At 41.4% G+C, this 16,877-nt stretch overlaps 1 protein-coding gene across 9 annotated transcripts in view; it reads right to left on the reverse strand.

Moving 5' to 3' along the window:
* EZH2 (enhancer of zeste 2 polycomb repressive complex 2 subunit) overlaps positions 1-16,877 on the reverse strand; it is a 42,112-nt gene that overhangs the window by 8,836 nt on the left and 16,399 nt on the right. For 6 of the 9 annotated variants that reach the window (XM_019804388.2, XM_019804384.2, XM_034639020.1 and 3 more), the window contains exons 5-11: positions 14,188-14,308; positions 13,262-13,402; positions 12,213-12,315; positions 11,530-11,708; positions 3,253-3,344; positions 1,659-1,899; positions 221-390 (exon numbers count right to left, since the gene is read on the reverse strand). In XM_019804388.2, coding sequence (XP_019659947.1) covers positions 221-390; positions 1,659-1,899; positions 3,253-3,344; positions 11,530-11,708; positions 12,213-12,315; positions 13,262-13,402; positions 14,188-14,308 — 1,047 coding nt within the window. The remainder of the gene's footprint in view (positions 1-220; positions 391-1,658; positions 1,900-3,252; positions 3,345-11,529; positions 11,709-12,212; positions 12,316-13,261; positions 13,403-14,187; positions 14,309-16,877) is intronic. The other 3 variants (XM_019804389.2, XM_019804387.2, XM_019804386.2) reach the window with 1 other exon arrangement.

The following is a 16,877-nucleotide window of genomic DNA, read 5'->3' on the forward strand; positions in this document are numbered from 1 at the left end:
AGGCTAGCCTAAAGTCTCAGTGGCTTTGTAGACCTGCTCCCTGAAATCTCTAAAGTCAGAAGAATCGTTTTCATTCAGTTCCTGCTCAGTTAAAAACAAATCTACCTCTTTTTCAGGAGAGGAACAGGAGCTCAAGAATAACCAAAAATGATCTGTTTGGACAGTGCTTATTTTCCCTCTATCTCAAGTTCTTGAACAGTACTTTATCAGATGTGCTTACCTGTCGACAAGTTTTGGTCCCAATGAGCCTGGCAATGGCACAGAAATTGTCATAATACGTGCCAATGAGGACCCTGAACATCGAGGCCTCAGCACCGCTCCACTCCACGTTCTCGGGAGGCTCAATGTTTGGCTTCATCTTTATTGGCGTTTGACACCGAGAATTTGCTTCTAGAAAACCAAAGTTAAGCACTGGTCAAGAAATGACAACTGGAGAACAGTATTAAGAAGTAAAATTCGGGGGGCGCCTGGGTGGCTCAGTCGTTAAGCCTCTGCCTTCAGCTCAGGGTGTGATCCCGGGGTTCTGGGATCAAGCCCCGCATCAGGCTTCTCTGCTGGGAGCCTGCTTCTTCCTCTCCCACTCGCCCTGCTTGTGTTCCCGCTCTCGCTGGCTGTCTCTATCTCTGTCAAATAAATAAATAAAANAAAAAAAAACTTTTAAAAAAAAAAAAAAAAGTAAAATTCGGGGCCTGGGTGGCTCAGTGGGTTAAGCGTCTGCCTTTGGCTCAGGTCATGATCTGAGTCCTGGGATCGAGCCCCGCATCGGGCTCCCAGCTGAGTGGGGAGTCTGCTGTTCCCTCTGCCTCTGACCCTACCCTCTTGCTTGTGCTCTCACTCTCAAATAAATGAAAAAAGCAAGAACTGAACCATCTTGAGAATAAACAATCAAGCCTCCCATGGGACACAAGGCTGGGTTGCCTTTTAACACAGCCTTGTCAAGTGTGAGCAGACGGGCGGCAGGCTGGCTCAGACCTAGGAGCACATGGCTCTTAATCTCGGAGTTGTGAGTTCATGCCCCACACTGGGTGTAAAGCTTACTTCAAAAAAAATTTTTTTAATAAAATATAAGTTGAGGGGCGCCTGGGTGGCACAGCGGTTGGGCGTCTGCCTTCAGCTCAGGGCGTGATCCCGGCGTTGCGGGATCGAGCCCCACATCAGGCTCCTCCACTGTGAGCCTGCTTCTTCCTCTCCCACTCCCCCTGCTTGTGTTCCCTCTCTCGCTGGCTGTCTCTATCTCTGTTGAATAAATAAAATCTTTAAAATAAAATATAAGTTGAGGGGGTCTGCTGTTGTTACTCATGGTGTAAGTTAAGTTACAGGATGAAAGGACAACCCCAGCAGTAAAACACTCGTTGGGAGTGCGCATGGGTTCTCCCAACCATAACTATGCCCAGAACAGCCACTGGCTTAAAGCAAGTGATGCCCCGTCCGAGAAGGATGGAGAAAGGGCAGTGACACCCAACCTGACCACACACGGCATCGCCAGCCTTCCCACAACCCAGCAGGCAGTCCTCACGGGCAGGGTCGGGGTGCAGGCAGAAGGCAGCACAAAATCCGCTCCACACCCTGAGCCAGCTCTCTCCTCTCGGCCTTGTCCTCACCGAGAACTCACTGAGTGAAGGGTGCAGCCCATCCCACATCCTTCATCCGGGTCTTACCCGAGGAGCTGGAAGTCTCGTCCTTTTTCTCCTCCTCCTCTTTATCGTTGTTCTCACCGCCCGTCTCAGTGCCCGCTTCCCTGTCGCTGTCTGTGTCCTTGGACTCCAGCACGTTGATGGTGGGGGTGCTGGGCCGGCTGCTGTTGTTGGGGAGCCTGCCTCTCCTGCGGCCGCCGGGCCGCTTCGGCGGCGTCTTGATCCGCTCCGCGGTGAGGGCGGCAGCGAACTCCTTCGCTCCCTCCTACAAAGTGAAAAATGTGTACATCGAGGTCAAGTTCTGCAACTCTTCGCTGGATGAGAAAAAAAGGATTGCATAAAGCAAGTTAGTCAATAAATGTATCACGAGCCATTTTTACAAACGCTCATCTGCATATCTGGATGTTCTTGGTTTTCTGTCTGCTGTTGAGAGTTTAGAACTCTCAGAAAGGCACATATAGGTTCTCTTTGTGCTACAGGATGTGAAATCCAACAAGACAACTGTATGTGAGCTTGTGAATTATATAAAGTGATTATAAGTTAAAATATAATATAAAAAAATAAGTCTCTTTAAACATGGACTTTTATGAGAAGAATCGTATCTAACGCGCATCCAGAATCAGTCTTTCCTATTTCAGGTTTTCTTAAGCTACCTCTCTGCAGTAATATTTGAAGAACACCAGAAAAACACAAAACAGAAGCATACCGGACTTTGTTGCTTCCTGCCTTATTATTCAAACACCCCATTTTTTCCTGGGGGGATGCACAGCCCCTGAAGTCATGAAAGGAGCTTAGGGAGCAAGGCTGGGAGCACTGCATTCTGCACGAGCGAGTCCATAATCCAGTCGTAGAGAGCATGAAGCAACAGTAAGATCATGGATTATCGAGAGACCACAGGAGCCAAACAAAAGTCTGCCTTTAGAGTATTAGACAATAGCGCTCAAGAGTCCCATTTTTAGTGGCAGTGGAAGGGAGAAGTTTGAGCGCAGCCAACAGTTTTACACTTCATTCTACAAAAACCAAATTGCTTAAAAATAGGATACCTTCTGCAGGTGCCATTCAATGACTCTTCTGTCCAAAATCCAACAGGCAATATTACCCATTTAGTTCCTAGGTAGGAGTGGCTGGTTCCAAGAGGGGAAATGGTAAAAATAAGATAGTACCCATAAAAACCAACTTTTCTACCTCATATGCTCCTAAACCCTTACTTTTTCTCCATCCCTATCACCTGACTCAAACTACCATGGGTCTAAGACTCAAGAAGGGCTAGGCTGGGGAAGGCTCAGAACTCCCACATATAGTCACCGAGCCTCTGGGGCTTAAGGGGCTAACTGTGCTGCTCACTCTCATCAACTTGGTGGCAGGTGTAAGAGTCCTTGATCCTAAAGGCGTTGGAAGGTTGCTGAAGCGATTAACACAAAGAATAATCCAAGATTCATGAAGGACTAGAACGTGCAGTACGTAGCAGCTAGAAAGAACCCGCACGGGTGAGACTCTCTGCCTAGCATGTGGCCAAAGTTTGGGAGCAATAGCGCCAACGCTGCCTTCGCAGACCTCGCCACACTCCACCAGGAAGACTCCTCCAGCTCCCTGTGGGTCGTGCAGCACTCGAGCTTACCAAGTGCTGGTAACACTGGGGTCCACAAGGTTTGTTGTCTAGAGCCGTCTCGGTGTTCTTCCGCTTGTAAGTATTGGGTGTTGCGTGAAAAGCTGCAAAATAAACGTATAATATCCAAATATAACTATATTTACTTTTTCATTTCCACCATTTCAATGGAAAAAGTCAGTTAAACTTGCCAATGTATTGTTTCCATGACAGAACTTTCCTTCAGGCTCTTACTGAATCATCTCCATGTATTCTCCTCAGCTCTCCCCTGGAACACTGCCAACTCCAACCCACCAACCCCTAACAAGGGAGGAAACCGTAAATTCTGGAATAATTAGTGAGTCCCTACTTTTCTCCTTACAAGTATAATTGACGCACGTAACTCTAAACTCTGATTATGAACATTTAGTCTCTAATATCGCCATAGAAACAACTGATATATCCCCTCTACAAGGAAATCAGATTTTCTATTTTTACCAAAAGAATTCTGGCACCTATAATTTCTTGATTCCCCAAAGAAGGTCAACAATCAGCCGTCAAAATGGAGAAAAACAGGATAGCACTTGTTAAAAAACTAGTTTTTAAAAATAAAGAGGATGGGGTTGCGGGGGTGGCTCAGTCCGTTAAGCAGCCAACTCTTGATTTTGGCTCAGGTTATGATCTCAGGGTCCCAGGATCGAGTCCCATGTAGGACCCTGCACTCAGCAGAGTCTGCTTTTCTCCCTCGCCCTCTGCCCCTCCACTTGTCCACGCTCACTCTCTAAAATAAATAAATCTTCAAAAATAAAGAGAACGAGGGTGCCTGGCTGGCTCAGTTGGAAGAGCATGAGGCTCTTGAACTCAGGGTCGTGAGTGGTCATGAGTTCGAGCCCCATGCTGGGTGTAGAGATTAAATAAATAGACTTTTAAATAAATAAAGAGGACAGCCTCAGACTACTGAAATTCACTTTCTTCAGATCAGACACAATTCAGGAATCTAGAAAGCTTATAGTCAGCGCCCTTGTATAGGAAACACAGTCACATAAAACAGGTTCTAGGAAGAAGTGTTTGAAACTTAAAATCCCCAAATAATGTGATAACAAAAAGATTCAAATTCTAGTACAAGAGTGAACTAAGCATGAACGCATAGCAGTGAGAACTTGGAGAAACCCTCGAGAAAAGCCTACTTCCAGCTACAAAGGCAAATGCTAGAAATGCCCTGTTCAGAATTACACAAGATGAAAATTACCTTAATTTGGATAAAAATAAGTGACATATTCATGAAACAAACCATTTAAAAAATATCTGTAGGGGAGCCTGGGTGGCTCAGTCAGTTAAGCGCCCGACTCATGGTTTCAGCTCAGGTCCTGATCTCATGAGTCATGGGATCGAGCCCCAAGTCGGGCTCCAGGCTCAGTGTGGAGTCTGTTAGAATCTCTCCCTCTCCCTCTGCCCCTCCCCCAACCCGAGCACATGCTTTCTCTACCCAAAAATAAATAAATCTTAAAAAAAAAAAAGTCTATAAAAAGCCATACTTCTATCCATAGAACTTATGGGAAAGACAAACTGATGAGGGAAATAAGGGAAAAAAGACATGTTTTTGAAGTAGAAATTCAAGACTCAAACTCTGTTTCAAGTGTGTGTTAGATTTCCCTGTGAAATGAGAGACTGATACAACTAATTTAGCAATAGATTACGGTTTTGAACAGGTGAGGACCCCTAAAATACAAAGTCTGAGCCTACAAAAGGTTACAGTCACATCAGCAACAAGGAATTACATCAATCCAAAAAATAAGATCACCCTTAGCCAGTTAGCACATACAGAGTGATCTATTTTTGGTAAAACTTGTTTTTTAGTGTGGATGTCTCCCCTATTTATGGATTGATGTTCTTGATTTCACCTGATCCAGTGAAAAATACAAAGGCCACATACGTATCTGTACACATACATGCACGGGAGGACAGCAGCCCCTGCCAGTCCTGCGCTGGGCGAGGCCATAGAGACATCAGAGCAAAGTCACAGAACACTCACCAGCCATGTTGTGATTATGAAGGAAAAACTAATACACTAATCATCAAAGGTAAAAAAAAAAAACATTCTTCATTTCACATTGCACTTAGCTCAAGAAAGAGAGCTATTCTTACTAGACTTCCCTCAGCAGAATTTCAAACTTCAATTGTTCAAGAAAACTAGGTATATAAAGAATTCCCTCTTCTAGAAATAGAAATGTCTTAACTATTTGAGATTTTTCAGAATACTATTTTTTCACATAGGCATCTTGAAATACTGGTATTTCAAATAAGTTATTAAATATTTTTCTAGCTAAATAAATTATGGGGGAGAACATATAAAATTCCCTGATCAAGAAAATTATTAGAAAATTGAAGCATGGTGCTTTCTTAAAAACTTTATATAAAGGAGAGAACATGGAATGTTGAGGGTTTTTGGGGGGTTTTTTGTTTTTTTTTAAGATTTTGTTTTATTTATTTGACAGAGACAGCCAGCGAGAGAGGGAACACAAGCAGGGGGAGTGGGAGAGGAAGAAGCAGGCTCCCAGCACAGGAGCCTGATGTGGGGCTCGATCCCAAAACGCTGGGATCACGCCCTGAGCCAAAGGCAGATGCTTAACGACTGCGCCACCCAGGTGCCCCTGTTTTTGTTTTATTTCAAAAGCAAACTGTAAAATCTTGATGAAAAATCTAAAGGTTTTCAAGCAAAGGTAAAACGACTGTTACGAGGCACAGTTCCAGCTATTCCCTATCCCTGTACGTGAGTAAACTGGCAATTCTAAAAAATGGCTTAAAAATATAGAGCAGACCCTCAGAATGTTCTAATGTTTCACCAAGTAATGATGCCTCAAACACAGAACTGGGGAATCAGAGAATCACAGAGTTGGCACAGACCTCAGCCATCACCTATTTCCAGTGGTGATTTTACAAGTCAGGAAACAGGACTAATGGGAATAATTTGTGTGGCTAGTTAGCTGACAGCAGGTGTGCCAAGACCCTCATCCAGCAAGCCCGCCACATGGAGGAAGAGAAATCTCCCCTCTGGAATGTAACACGTCTCTTAAATACGTCTTCAGCTTATTGTCACGTGATAAATATGACAAACTAAATGAACACAGACCAGTACAAAGTGTCAGTGTTATCCATTAACTTCTGCTCAAAGTACTGATCCTGTCTGCTCTGATTAGAACTTGGTATTAAGAATTCTTACTGAATAGGGGCACCTGGGTGGCTCAGTCAGCTGAGTGTCCAACTCTTGGTTTTGGCTCAGGTCATGATCTCAGGTTGTGAGATAGAGCCCCACATGGGGCTCCCCACTTAGCGGGAAGTCTGCTTGAAGATTCTCTCTCCCTGCCCCTTTCCCCACTCATGTGCACTCCCACCCCAAATAAATAGATCTTCAAAAAAACTTCTTACTGAATATACTTATAGTTGGAATCACATAAATTCTTGTGTGTATCACAGATATCAGACTTTTAATACTAAGTACCTTAGAAAATAACAGCGTCAGAGCATAGGACAGTAGTAAGAACAGGCAGTGACGGCAGCTAACAGTAAAGGCTCTTGTGTTCAAAGCACAGAAGAAGAGGCTTTAGGCATAACCTCATTTAACCCCACAAAATCCCCTAAGTATTAGGATTCTCATCCCCATTTTATAGATGAGAAAAACCAAGATTTAGGGAGGTTAAGTCACTCTAATTACATGGCAAATATGAACTCTGTATGTCTGAATTTTAATCATTAGACATCTGAAAGACTAAAAAAAAAAGTCAACCATCAATTATAAACTTTGGAATACTGTTTCTGAAATTCTAACCATTAAAATGTTAAAAGCTCTACAATAAGCATTAATACACATTCCAAAAAGAACAGACTTCTACCTAATATCAGAAACGACAAAACTGGATTTTATGCTTAAAATGGAGACCTACAGATAATAGAAAACCTAACAAAACATTTACTCCAAGGTTCTACTTTTGATCCTATTTAAGCACATAAAATTTCCCAGCCTGCCTGCCTTCCCTCCCCATCAGAAATGTTTTATACCCACCCACAGTCCATTCAGGAGCTGACCCTGGTTCCTCTAACAAGTGTCAAAGACAGAGCATGCAGCCAATTTTAGGCTGAGGCTTTTATAAATAAAGAAATTACATGATTCCAAGTTTGCAGAACCTGTTTCCAATTTACAAAATGGATCATGATCTAAAAGTTATTTGGAATACAAAATGGGATTCATTCTCAAGCCAAAGCCATTTATCCTTCAAGGTTCATTAGAACACACAAGTCCCTCTAACAGAGAAGATCCATGATCAGATACCAAGCTCTGGCTAAGATGAACTGCCAAACCCCTACCATCGAAACATCTTCTTTATAGATAAGAATGGTAGACACCCCCCCAACACCTAAGTAACTTAAGATCAGTAAGACTACCACACAGAAATAATAAAAAAATATGTAACATCCAAAAAAGGCTCTTTCACCCAAGAAGTTTAAAAAATTCTCCCTTAAACAACGAATTAAAACATAAAATATTCCTTAAAGTTACTTATAAATAGTAATACCAAACATAAGAACATAAGAGAGATTGCAACAATACTCTAGAGATAATTCATTGCATGTTAACCACATATATCCCAAAAAAGAGGAAAGAATGAAAACAATGCAGGGGCACCTGGGTGGCTCAGTCGTTAAGCGTCTGCCTTCGGCCCAGGGCGTGATCCCAGAGTCCTGGGATCAAGCCCCACATCAGGTTCCTCCGCTGGGAGCCTGCTTCTTCCTCTCCCACTCCCCCTGCCTGTGTTCCCTCTCTCGCTGGCTGTCTCTATCTCTGTCAAATAAATAAAATCTTTTTTAAAAAAATGAAAACAATGCAAAAATCACATTCATAAAGAGAAAAATGGTAAATCTAATACAGTAGCTGATTCTGAGGGGAAAACACAAAACAGATTTTCAAAATAAACCACTTCTGAAGCTCATCAAGAAAAATGAGAGAATGAAACTTAATTTAAGAAGCTAGAAAAGAATCGTTAGAACACTTAGATCAACTTTATACAAATAAATTTCAAAACCTAGGTGAAATAGATAATTTTCCAAAACTGATCCAGAAGCAAAAAAAATAAAATAAAATAAAAGTATCTACTAGTACCAATCCACTGAGAAACTAATACAAGGACAACTGAGTAAGGTACCAAGGTTATAAAACATATAGGATTTAAAGAGAAAAAGCCAGGCAACAACCCATCAATACCTAGAAATCATCTTAAGAAAGAACACACAAAAACTACATGAAGCAAATTTGAGGTTATTAAAGGACACAAAAGGAAACTTGATCATATGGTTACACTTAATCCTCATTTTAAAATGTCAGTTTTCCCTTAGGTAATTAATAAATTTAAGGGGATTCCAATAAACATACTACCTAGACTTTTTTTTTTTAATTAGACAAAGTAAAGATTCTAAAATTTACATTAAAAAATAAGCAAGAATAGCCAGGAGATCTCTGAATAAAGCCTCCTGGACAGAAAGACTCAAGGAACAAACGCAAAGAAGAAACCCGAGCACACATGGTGACAGGGAATGACGGCAGCCAGCATGGCAGCGACTGGGGGACTTTCCAGTAAATGGTATAGAAACAACTCCAAGCCTTGGAGTTGGGGAGGAGGGGTGGATCCAAAATTCTATCAGAATAAATTCCAGTGACTCAATGTTAGATGCAAAAGAACGAAGCCCATCTAAACCCGGCGCATCGGGTTCACCTGGACTTGCGGGAAATGACGCACAGGTACAGCCAGGGTTCCTCACTGTGGCGCTGTCAGCGCGGGAGACACAAAACAATGCAAACGCTGAGCCTTAGGAATCAGCTCGGTAAGCTCCCCGCCTCCCACGGCGGAAGACTACGCAGCCTCCACAGACAGGAGTAATACCCACCACACTTACTAAGTCAAAATGGGCAAAAGCCTGAATAGTATGGCACCTTTTGCATAGGACAGCCAGAAAAAGAAGAATATCTTTGCATTTTGCCAGAAAAAATTGACATTAGTGGTGTAAAGAATGAGGTACAAACTCTATGGATGAGGGCAGAAGTGGCAGGGAGAATTCACTGGACACCTCTTAATACATTTTTGAAATGTAGGTCATGTGAATGATGATCTGTTTAAACAATGATGACTAAAAACAAGCCAGGTACTGTTTTCAGTATTTTACTCTGCGTAAATTACAGAGTAATAAATTTAATCCTCACAACCAAAAGCTTATGAAGTACTATGTTATTCTCTCACACACACAAAAACAAAATTAAAGCACAAAATGTTACACTTAACATATGTTTAATGATGTATTTACTGATTCACTTTACCTAGGAAAAACCTACGGGGTGTGATATTTTTGTCGAAGTTAATGGAAAGCAACGAATACGTATGGACTCTATCAAGGCTAACTTATGAAGAGATTGGCTCTAGTTTCCAGAGAAGGAAATGGGGGCAGAGCAGCTGCTGGACCCACTGCCCCCACGTGCCACACGCGAGCAGCCCGCCATTCCACAGAAGCAAACTTCCCTGGAGTGAAATCACTATCTACCTTCTCCTTCCGAGCCTGAATAAGGAGATAATTATCAGGTTCAAGGTTCATCAAAATGACTCCAATCTGAAGACCACAATAAAATAACTCATGTAATAATGTTTAAAAGTAGTATCTTACTTCCTTTGATTCATTTGTACAACACGAAAGGTACAAGAAATGCTGCATCAACAAATTGGAGGGACCATTTCACAGACTGCCAAGGAGAGCTTCCACCCAATTGTTTTTGCTAGAGTGGTATCTGAAGGCAATTTATAATATTTTTAATAAAAATTGGACATAGTTTATAAAATGACTGTGTGCAAAGGTGAATTAAATTCAAGGCAACTATGTCAAGGGCTGTATGAAGACAACACTGCCGAGCCCAAGTAAGGTATCTGATCTTACTTTGATCAGGACTGGCACAGCAGAGAGATTAAAATGAAGAAATCATCAAGATTAGGAAGGTGGTTAACAAGAGCAAGGACATAGGAAATATAATAATTCTAAAAATCTACTTCAAATTTTTCTAATTAAAGGTAACTACACCAATAACACGCACGCACGCACTTAAACCATTTCCAGGTCAGGATACATATCACACAACAAATTATGAGCAAAAACGCAAAATGAGACAAGACGTAACTGCTTGGGCAGGCTAATTAACATTACGAGGCGCCGCTGGACAATGAGGGGAAAACTGCTGTAAGAGAGCCGCAGGAACCCAAAATGGCCATCAGCACAAGGGAACAACTTCACACAGGCCAGACGCCCCTAAGGGGGGACCATGCCACAGATGGTCGCACTAAAATGTAACATGGAAAAAGCGAACTTTTATTAAGTAAACTCTGTTAGGAAACCAAGGAGATATCAGGTATCTTTTCAAACTATGTGCCTCAAAAGCAGCTGGTGCTTTTTAAATTGTTCTTAAAAAATTCCCATTACCTGGAAAATTTCCTAAGAAACCTCAGTCCCCAGCAATGTCAGAAAAATACAGTAGTCGTATATGGGACACACTTAAATTTCATTAACAACATTTTAATTTTCTGCTTTCCCTGTACTCAAATGCAGATTTTTTTTTTTTTTTTTGAGAGAGCGAGTGTGAATGTGCACGGAGTGCAGGGGGCCGGGGTGGGGGGAGGATGGGACGTGCCAGAGGGAGAGAATCTCTAGCGGACTCCCCACTGAGTGCGGAGCCAGATGCGGGGCTTGATGCCACGACCCTAAGACCAGGACCTGAGCCAAAATCAAGAGTCAGACGCTTAACCGACTGAGCCACCCAGGCTGTCCCCCAAATGCAGGTATTTTTAAAAGTAACTTACTCAGAAGACCCAAAACAAACAAAAAAAGAACCCACTAAATAGACAAGAACATATATAAGCATCCTTTCAGCCAATTTCTTATTCAACAAAATCTGTTCATCAACGTCGCAGTGCTGCTCCAGGCTACCAGCTAGTTCACAGTGATAGCTTTATTACAAAACGACTGCTTGGTTAGCATTTATGGAAAAACCACTGACCTGTATTCCAAATTAGTGGGAGACAGGCGGCCCAAATTAAACACGTGCAAAAGACTCCAGAGCAACCCTCAAGCAACAAAGTACAAAAGCACGATAATCTGATCCTAACATATTTTTCAATCATAACTGCCAGATTAAATGATAAATTCTAGTTATAATAAATGACAACACTTTCCAAGTTGCTTTAAGACATAATTCCACAACAAAGATAGAAAATGAAAACGTACAATAATTGCACTTACGATGTAGGAAGCAGTCATATTTAAAACATCGCCTACAGAAAAGCGTATGAAATGAATGCAAGCTCTGCTCCCTCTGAACAGATTTAGCATTTGGTCCGTCTATGTTCGGGGTACATTCAGGAGGAAGTGCGCCGGGGAGCTGCTGCTCGGTGAGCTCTTTATACCTAACATTAACCAAGAAAAACGCACGTGAAGGTGGAGCAAAAACGACTTCTCGGAAAAAAGAGTTTCTAAGCGGTGCCGTATATTATCTGTGATGCTCCCCTTGCCCAAAACACCCAAGGAGAGGTCTCACCGACAACCATCCTTACTTAGCTGAAGAGCTAATTAAAAATTATGCACGGTGTATCAAGAATCAGGTTCCCGGGTAGGGTTCAGGTCATGAAAAATGTTACTATGTTCATTAACAAACTTCAACAACACTGACATTTCTACAAGTGTCCAGAGAAATTCTCTCCACGTACGAGCGTCAGTGATGTCATGTGTTTACAGCGCCTACAGTAACCGTCCTGAGCAGAGCGCCACAGACACAGGGTTTCGAGAACCCCGCCACAGTCAACAGAGGAAGCCCAGGGGCTCATCAGCTACATTAGTTCCGTTTCTGATAAACCAAAATGCTGAGCTGCATACCATACAAGGCAACATTGCCTCAAAAGAACAAATCTTACTTTTCCTTTAGCTCTTCTGCTGTGCCCTTATCTGGAAACATTGAGGAAATGGCTTCAAAAATTTTATCAGAAGGAAATTTCCGAGGTGGGCGGCTTTCTTTATCTAAATGGGGAAATACAAAAGGGAAAGAAGATGAAAGTAAAGAAGTTTTCAATCCTTCCTTATCTCCAGCAACTACAACTAACAAAGCGCATTTCCTAAGAAATTCGCAACTCTGTGTTTCACTTACTCCTGACGTATGTTAACATGTATCCAGGGAGTGCTGGTGAGCCAAAGAGCTCAACATAAATACGGGAAGCTTCAGGCCCACCGGGAGGCATAAGACCCAGGCTGTGATCCCAGCTCTGCTACTGACCCGGTCGGGTCTGTGACCCTGCCTGGCCACTGTCCGCTGGGGTCTGATCTTCATCGTAAAACGAAGGAGAGGAGCCATGTGATCACTGCCTGTTACACAACCATTATGCCTCTTCCAGACTGCAGTTATTCCCCACCTTCTTCTATGCCATTTAATAACGCACTCTGCCAAGTCTCCACCAACTATGGGCTCCGGTTTGGGGTCCTCTGTGTTTCTGATAAGCCATCACTCGTGCAGGGGGTTAAAAGCATGGGCTCTCGAGTCAGTCAGAGAGGTTACCATCGCAGTGTTCTGGGTTCTGTTGCTTCCCAAGAGTGTAATCTTAAGTTCCTTAACTGCACTAAGCCTGTCTCTTCAAATATAAAATAGATCTGATGCTAACAGCCACCTTGTGTTGCTCAGTGACTGGCACCCACTCCTTGTACGTAGTCCATGATCAACAGGTTATATCATAACGATGATTATGATGACTGCCCAGCAAAATACCCAAAACAGAGTACGTTCGTTTGTTAGCCAAAGGAAATAAAGACGTCCAAGTACAGGATGAAATGTTACAAATGATATTCTTATTTTGATTCTATTACCATTGATATGATATTTCAGAAAAGAAAAAAGAAAAAGAAAGAAGGAATTAATATCTGTTTATAATTTATCGTTTTTGAAAAATGCTGTCATGGCCACACACAAACCTACCATCTCTGTTCTCCTCTAGATCTTTCTGTTTTTCTTCTCTTTCATCAGGATCGTCTCCATCATCATCATCATCATCATCATTGTACTGACCAAGAGCATTCACCAACTCCACAAAAATTTCATCATTTATAAACCCACATTCTGAAATTCATCAAGTCAAATATCAGAAATACACAGAGGAAAGTGGTGATGACAAAAGTTAACGTACGCCTTTTCTAACCTGGAAGAAACAGCCGGGGCCTATAAAATTAGCACTAGAACATTGTTGTTAAAATGAGGTGGGAGATCATTTTCAAGACCGGCCTGAGGCAAAGTTAGGAAGAATTTCTCTTCAACACCTGTCATTTTCTCTTTAATCACACCATCCCCCACAAGTTTCCAGTGCCCGCTACTCAAACCTAATTCTCTAGAAACTAACTGTGGCCTCATCCTCCTCCCAATAACTCTTCCCGAGAGAAGGGACGGTGATGACGTTACACGCACTACTCTCCTGCCAAGACTACTGTTGTGGGTTCTCCGGGATGGGAAACACAGAAGCGGTGGTCACAGGGACAAAAGCACAGGTCCTGAGACGGCTTAGTGGGGCGTCCTTCTGCGCACAGGGCCTTCTGGAGCCCATGCATCACACAAGCAGGGCCCTGACCCTAATTCTACTGTGAAGCAATCTTAAAATCTACAAATACTCAAACAACTCTATTTAATTTACATGTTACTGGCATTATAATTAAAGTTATAACCAACTATGCATCCTTTTTAAAAACAGAGAAAACATTAAAATGTTTAGCCTTGAAAAGAGGCCCAGGCCAGGGCAGCAAAAAACTTACTTTTGATATTAAAGAAAAATCTTTTTCATACCGATGCTTAAAAAATTCAAAATATCTCGATTCTTTGGCCCCTTTTTCCAAGAGAATAAACACAGGGCTCACCTCTATCCCCATGTACTTTTCCATCATAATTTTTTATTAGTTCTTCAATGAAAGTCCCATCCTGGTCTAAGACTTCATCCCCCATGTAAGGAATGTTATGCAAAACAGTTTCATCTTCCACCTAAAAATAAAAAATGTATTTTAAAAGCAGGCTTATCCTAAATATCAAAATATTTTTTAAGTCAATGTGGTGTAAAATACGATTTTTCCCAAGTAGATGTCTCTACCCAGTTCCCCAGATCTAACAGACCACAAGTTCTAAAATATAAAATAAAGACCCCTCCCACCAATAAGAATTACCTCAGAAATCAAACTGTTTATAGGGGAAAAAATTAAGAAAAAATACCTATTCACCTAATCTAACATGTCATCAATCATTAAAACTTACCATTATTTTCTGCACCTCAAGAAAGGAAAAAGTACTGCATATTACCACATGACCAATCAATTTTAACACACACCCAGTGTCTCTGAATCAATGGAATATGGTTTATCAAAACCACTTAAAACAGCCGTACAACAGGAGATAATAACATAAGGATTTCTAAACTTCACTTGATGATCTAGCTATTCAGAGACCTTCGATATGATAAAACTCTAGGGGATGTGGAATAGAGCGTCATAAAGTTTGTGCCAAAACAATTTGCTCTTCTACATAAAATAAGAACATTCTAGAATTACATACGATATTTCAGTGCTGAGAGAACAAGATGCCTATCAAAGCTGATCATGCTAAGCATGAAGAGAGATGAGTTTAGGAAGGTTTGGAAGACAACAGGGGAAAAAGAAGGCACTAACTTAGCAGGGAGAGCCGATCCAAGAAAAGTTCGGGAGAAGGGAGAATTTAAGAACACAAGGGACTGGAAGCACACATGCATGGGAGGGAGAGAATCTTCAACGAAGGATAAAAAAGAAAGTAATGATAGATCAAGCCTAGAGAATTCTGAAGTCCATATTTAAAGAGACTAAAGTGAGGACAGGTTAAAAAGAGAATTTTAGAAGGATAATTCTGATAAGCAGAGTGGACTGGCTAAGAGGAGAGGAGGACAGGGCAGTTGCGGCCAGTGTAGGAGCCTCAGACAGGAAGCACGATCGACAGCCAAGAATACACCAAGAAAAGACCACGAGACACACAGGGGACTGTCACATAGCAGCAGGCGGGAAAAACGAAGAGAAGGGGAAAATCTCAACTAATCCCCAGGTAACAAGTTTAGGACAACTGCAAAGTTCAGAAAGACAATAGAATCTTAGACAAACAGAGAAAACGGAAATTGGGAGAGAAAGTACATAAGGGATATAAAATTAAAATTTAGATTTTAATGCACTGATCTATCCAGAGCCAAACTTACAAACAACTAAAGAGTCCAGTTTGCACCACATCTCACTTTCACTAATCCCATTTAAACTAGGAGCGTTAATATTTTTGGATAAAAGCCAAAATTAAGTCACACCTGGCTCTTCTGTCTTCCTAACTGTGTCGTGCAAGCTTTGCTCCCCAAAGCATATCCTAACCATAATAAAGATAGTCTGCCTAATTTCCCTTGGTCATTGACCAGCAAAACCCATGGATAATTCTAAATAATACTGACAACTCTAAACACTATATCCTTTCAGAAGTTTAGTCTAAGAAAATATGAAATCTCCCATTACGCTCTTGCAATATAATTCTTAATGTTTCTGCATAAAGCCTTATACACACGAGGCAATTAGAGAAGAGTATCTGAAGTTTGTCTTTAATCTCCCACTGTGAAATCTTTAAGTTACTAAAGATATGAGAAACATCTTTAAAAAAAAAAAAAAAAAATCTAGGTGCATGGCTGACCTAGTTGGTAGAGCACATTACTCTAGATCTCAGGGTTTTGAGTTCAAGCCCCACATTGGGCATGAAGTCTACTTAAAAAAAACACAAACAAACAAACTAGTAAGCAATTCCCTAAAGCAGGCTCATCAAGGACTCCTATCAACATTTTTTAGCTTCTTTTACATATCAAGTAAATAATAAAACTATGTATTTTTAACACAAGAATGCACACTCAAATTTCTCTCGTTTCACCTTCCTTCATCCTACTTCTATAAAGAATTAAATACCAGCGGGGCGCCTGGGTGGCACAGCGGTTAAGCGTCTGCCTTCGGCTCAGGGCGTAATCCCGGCGTTCTGGGATCGAGCCCCACATCAGGCTCCTCCGCTGTGAGCCTGCTCTTCCTCTCCCACTCTCCCTGCTTGTGTTCCCTCTCTCGCTGGCTGTCTCTATCTCCGTCGAATAAATAAATAAAAAAAATCTTTAAAAAAAAAAAAAAGGTCTCATTTAAAAAAAAAAAAAAAAAAAGAATTAAATACCAGCATTTCATTACAAAAGCTATTGGGCCAGTGTTATCTGTGGAAATATACTGAAGTTTGTGTTTTATAAGCCTTGAGAATATTTCATAATGTACATTATCATTTAATAACATGCTGCCTAAAACTGTTTCAATAAAAAGTTCTCAATTAACAAAACCTCTAAATCAGACTGAAATTACAGAATACTGACTGACCTTTTCAAGCATAAGAACTATAAGCTTCATCTTTTAAACATATTTTTAATCCCAGGTAGGATTTCCGCTTAACACTTTTCCTTTAGAGAATATTTTAACTAGGAAACTCTAGAAAAAAGACCACCACCACAAAGGCTTATTAAAATATATGTCGGGGG

Source organism: Ailuropoda melanoleuca, chromosome 1, assembly GCF_002007445.2.
Source record: "Ailuropoda melanoleuca isolate Jingjing chromosome 1, ASM200744v2, whole genome shotgun sequence".
Lineage (NCBI taxonomy): Eukaryota > Metazoa > Chordata > Mammalia > Carnivora > Ursidae > Ailuropoda > Ailuropoda melanoleuca.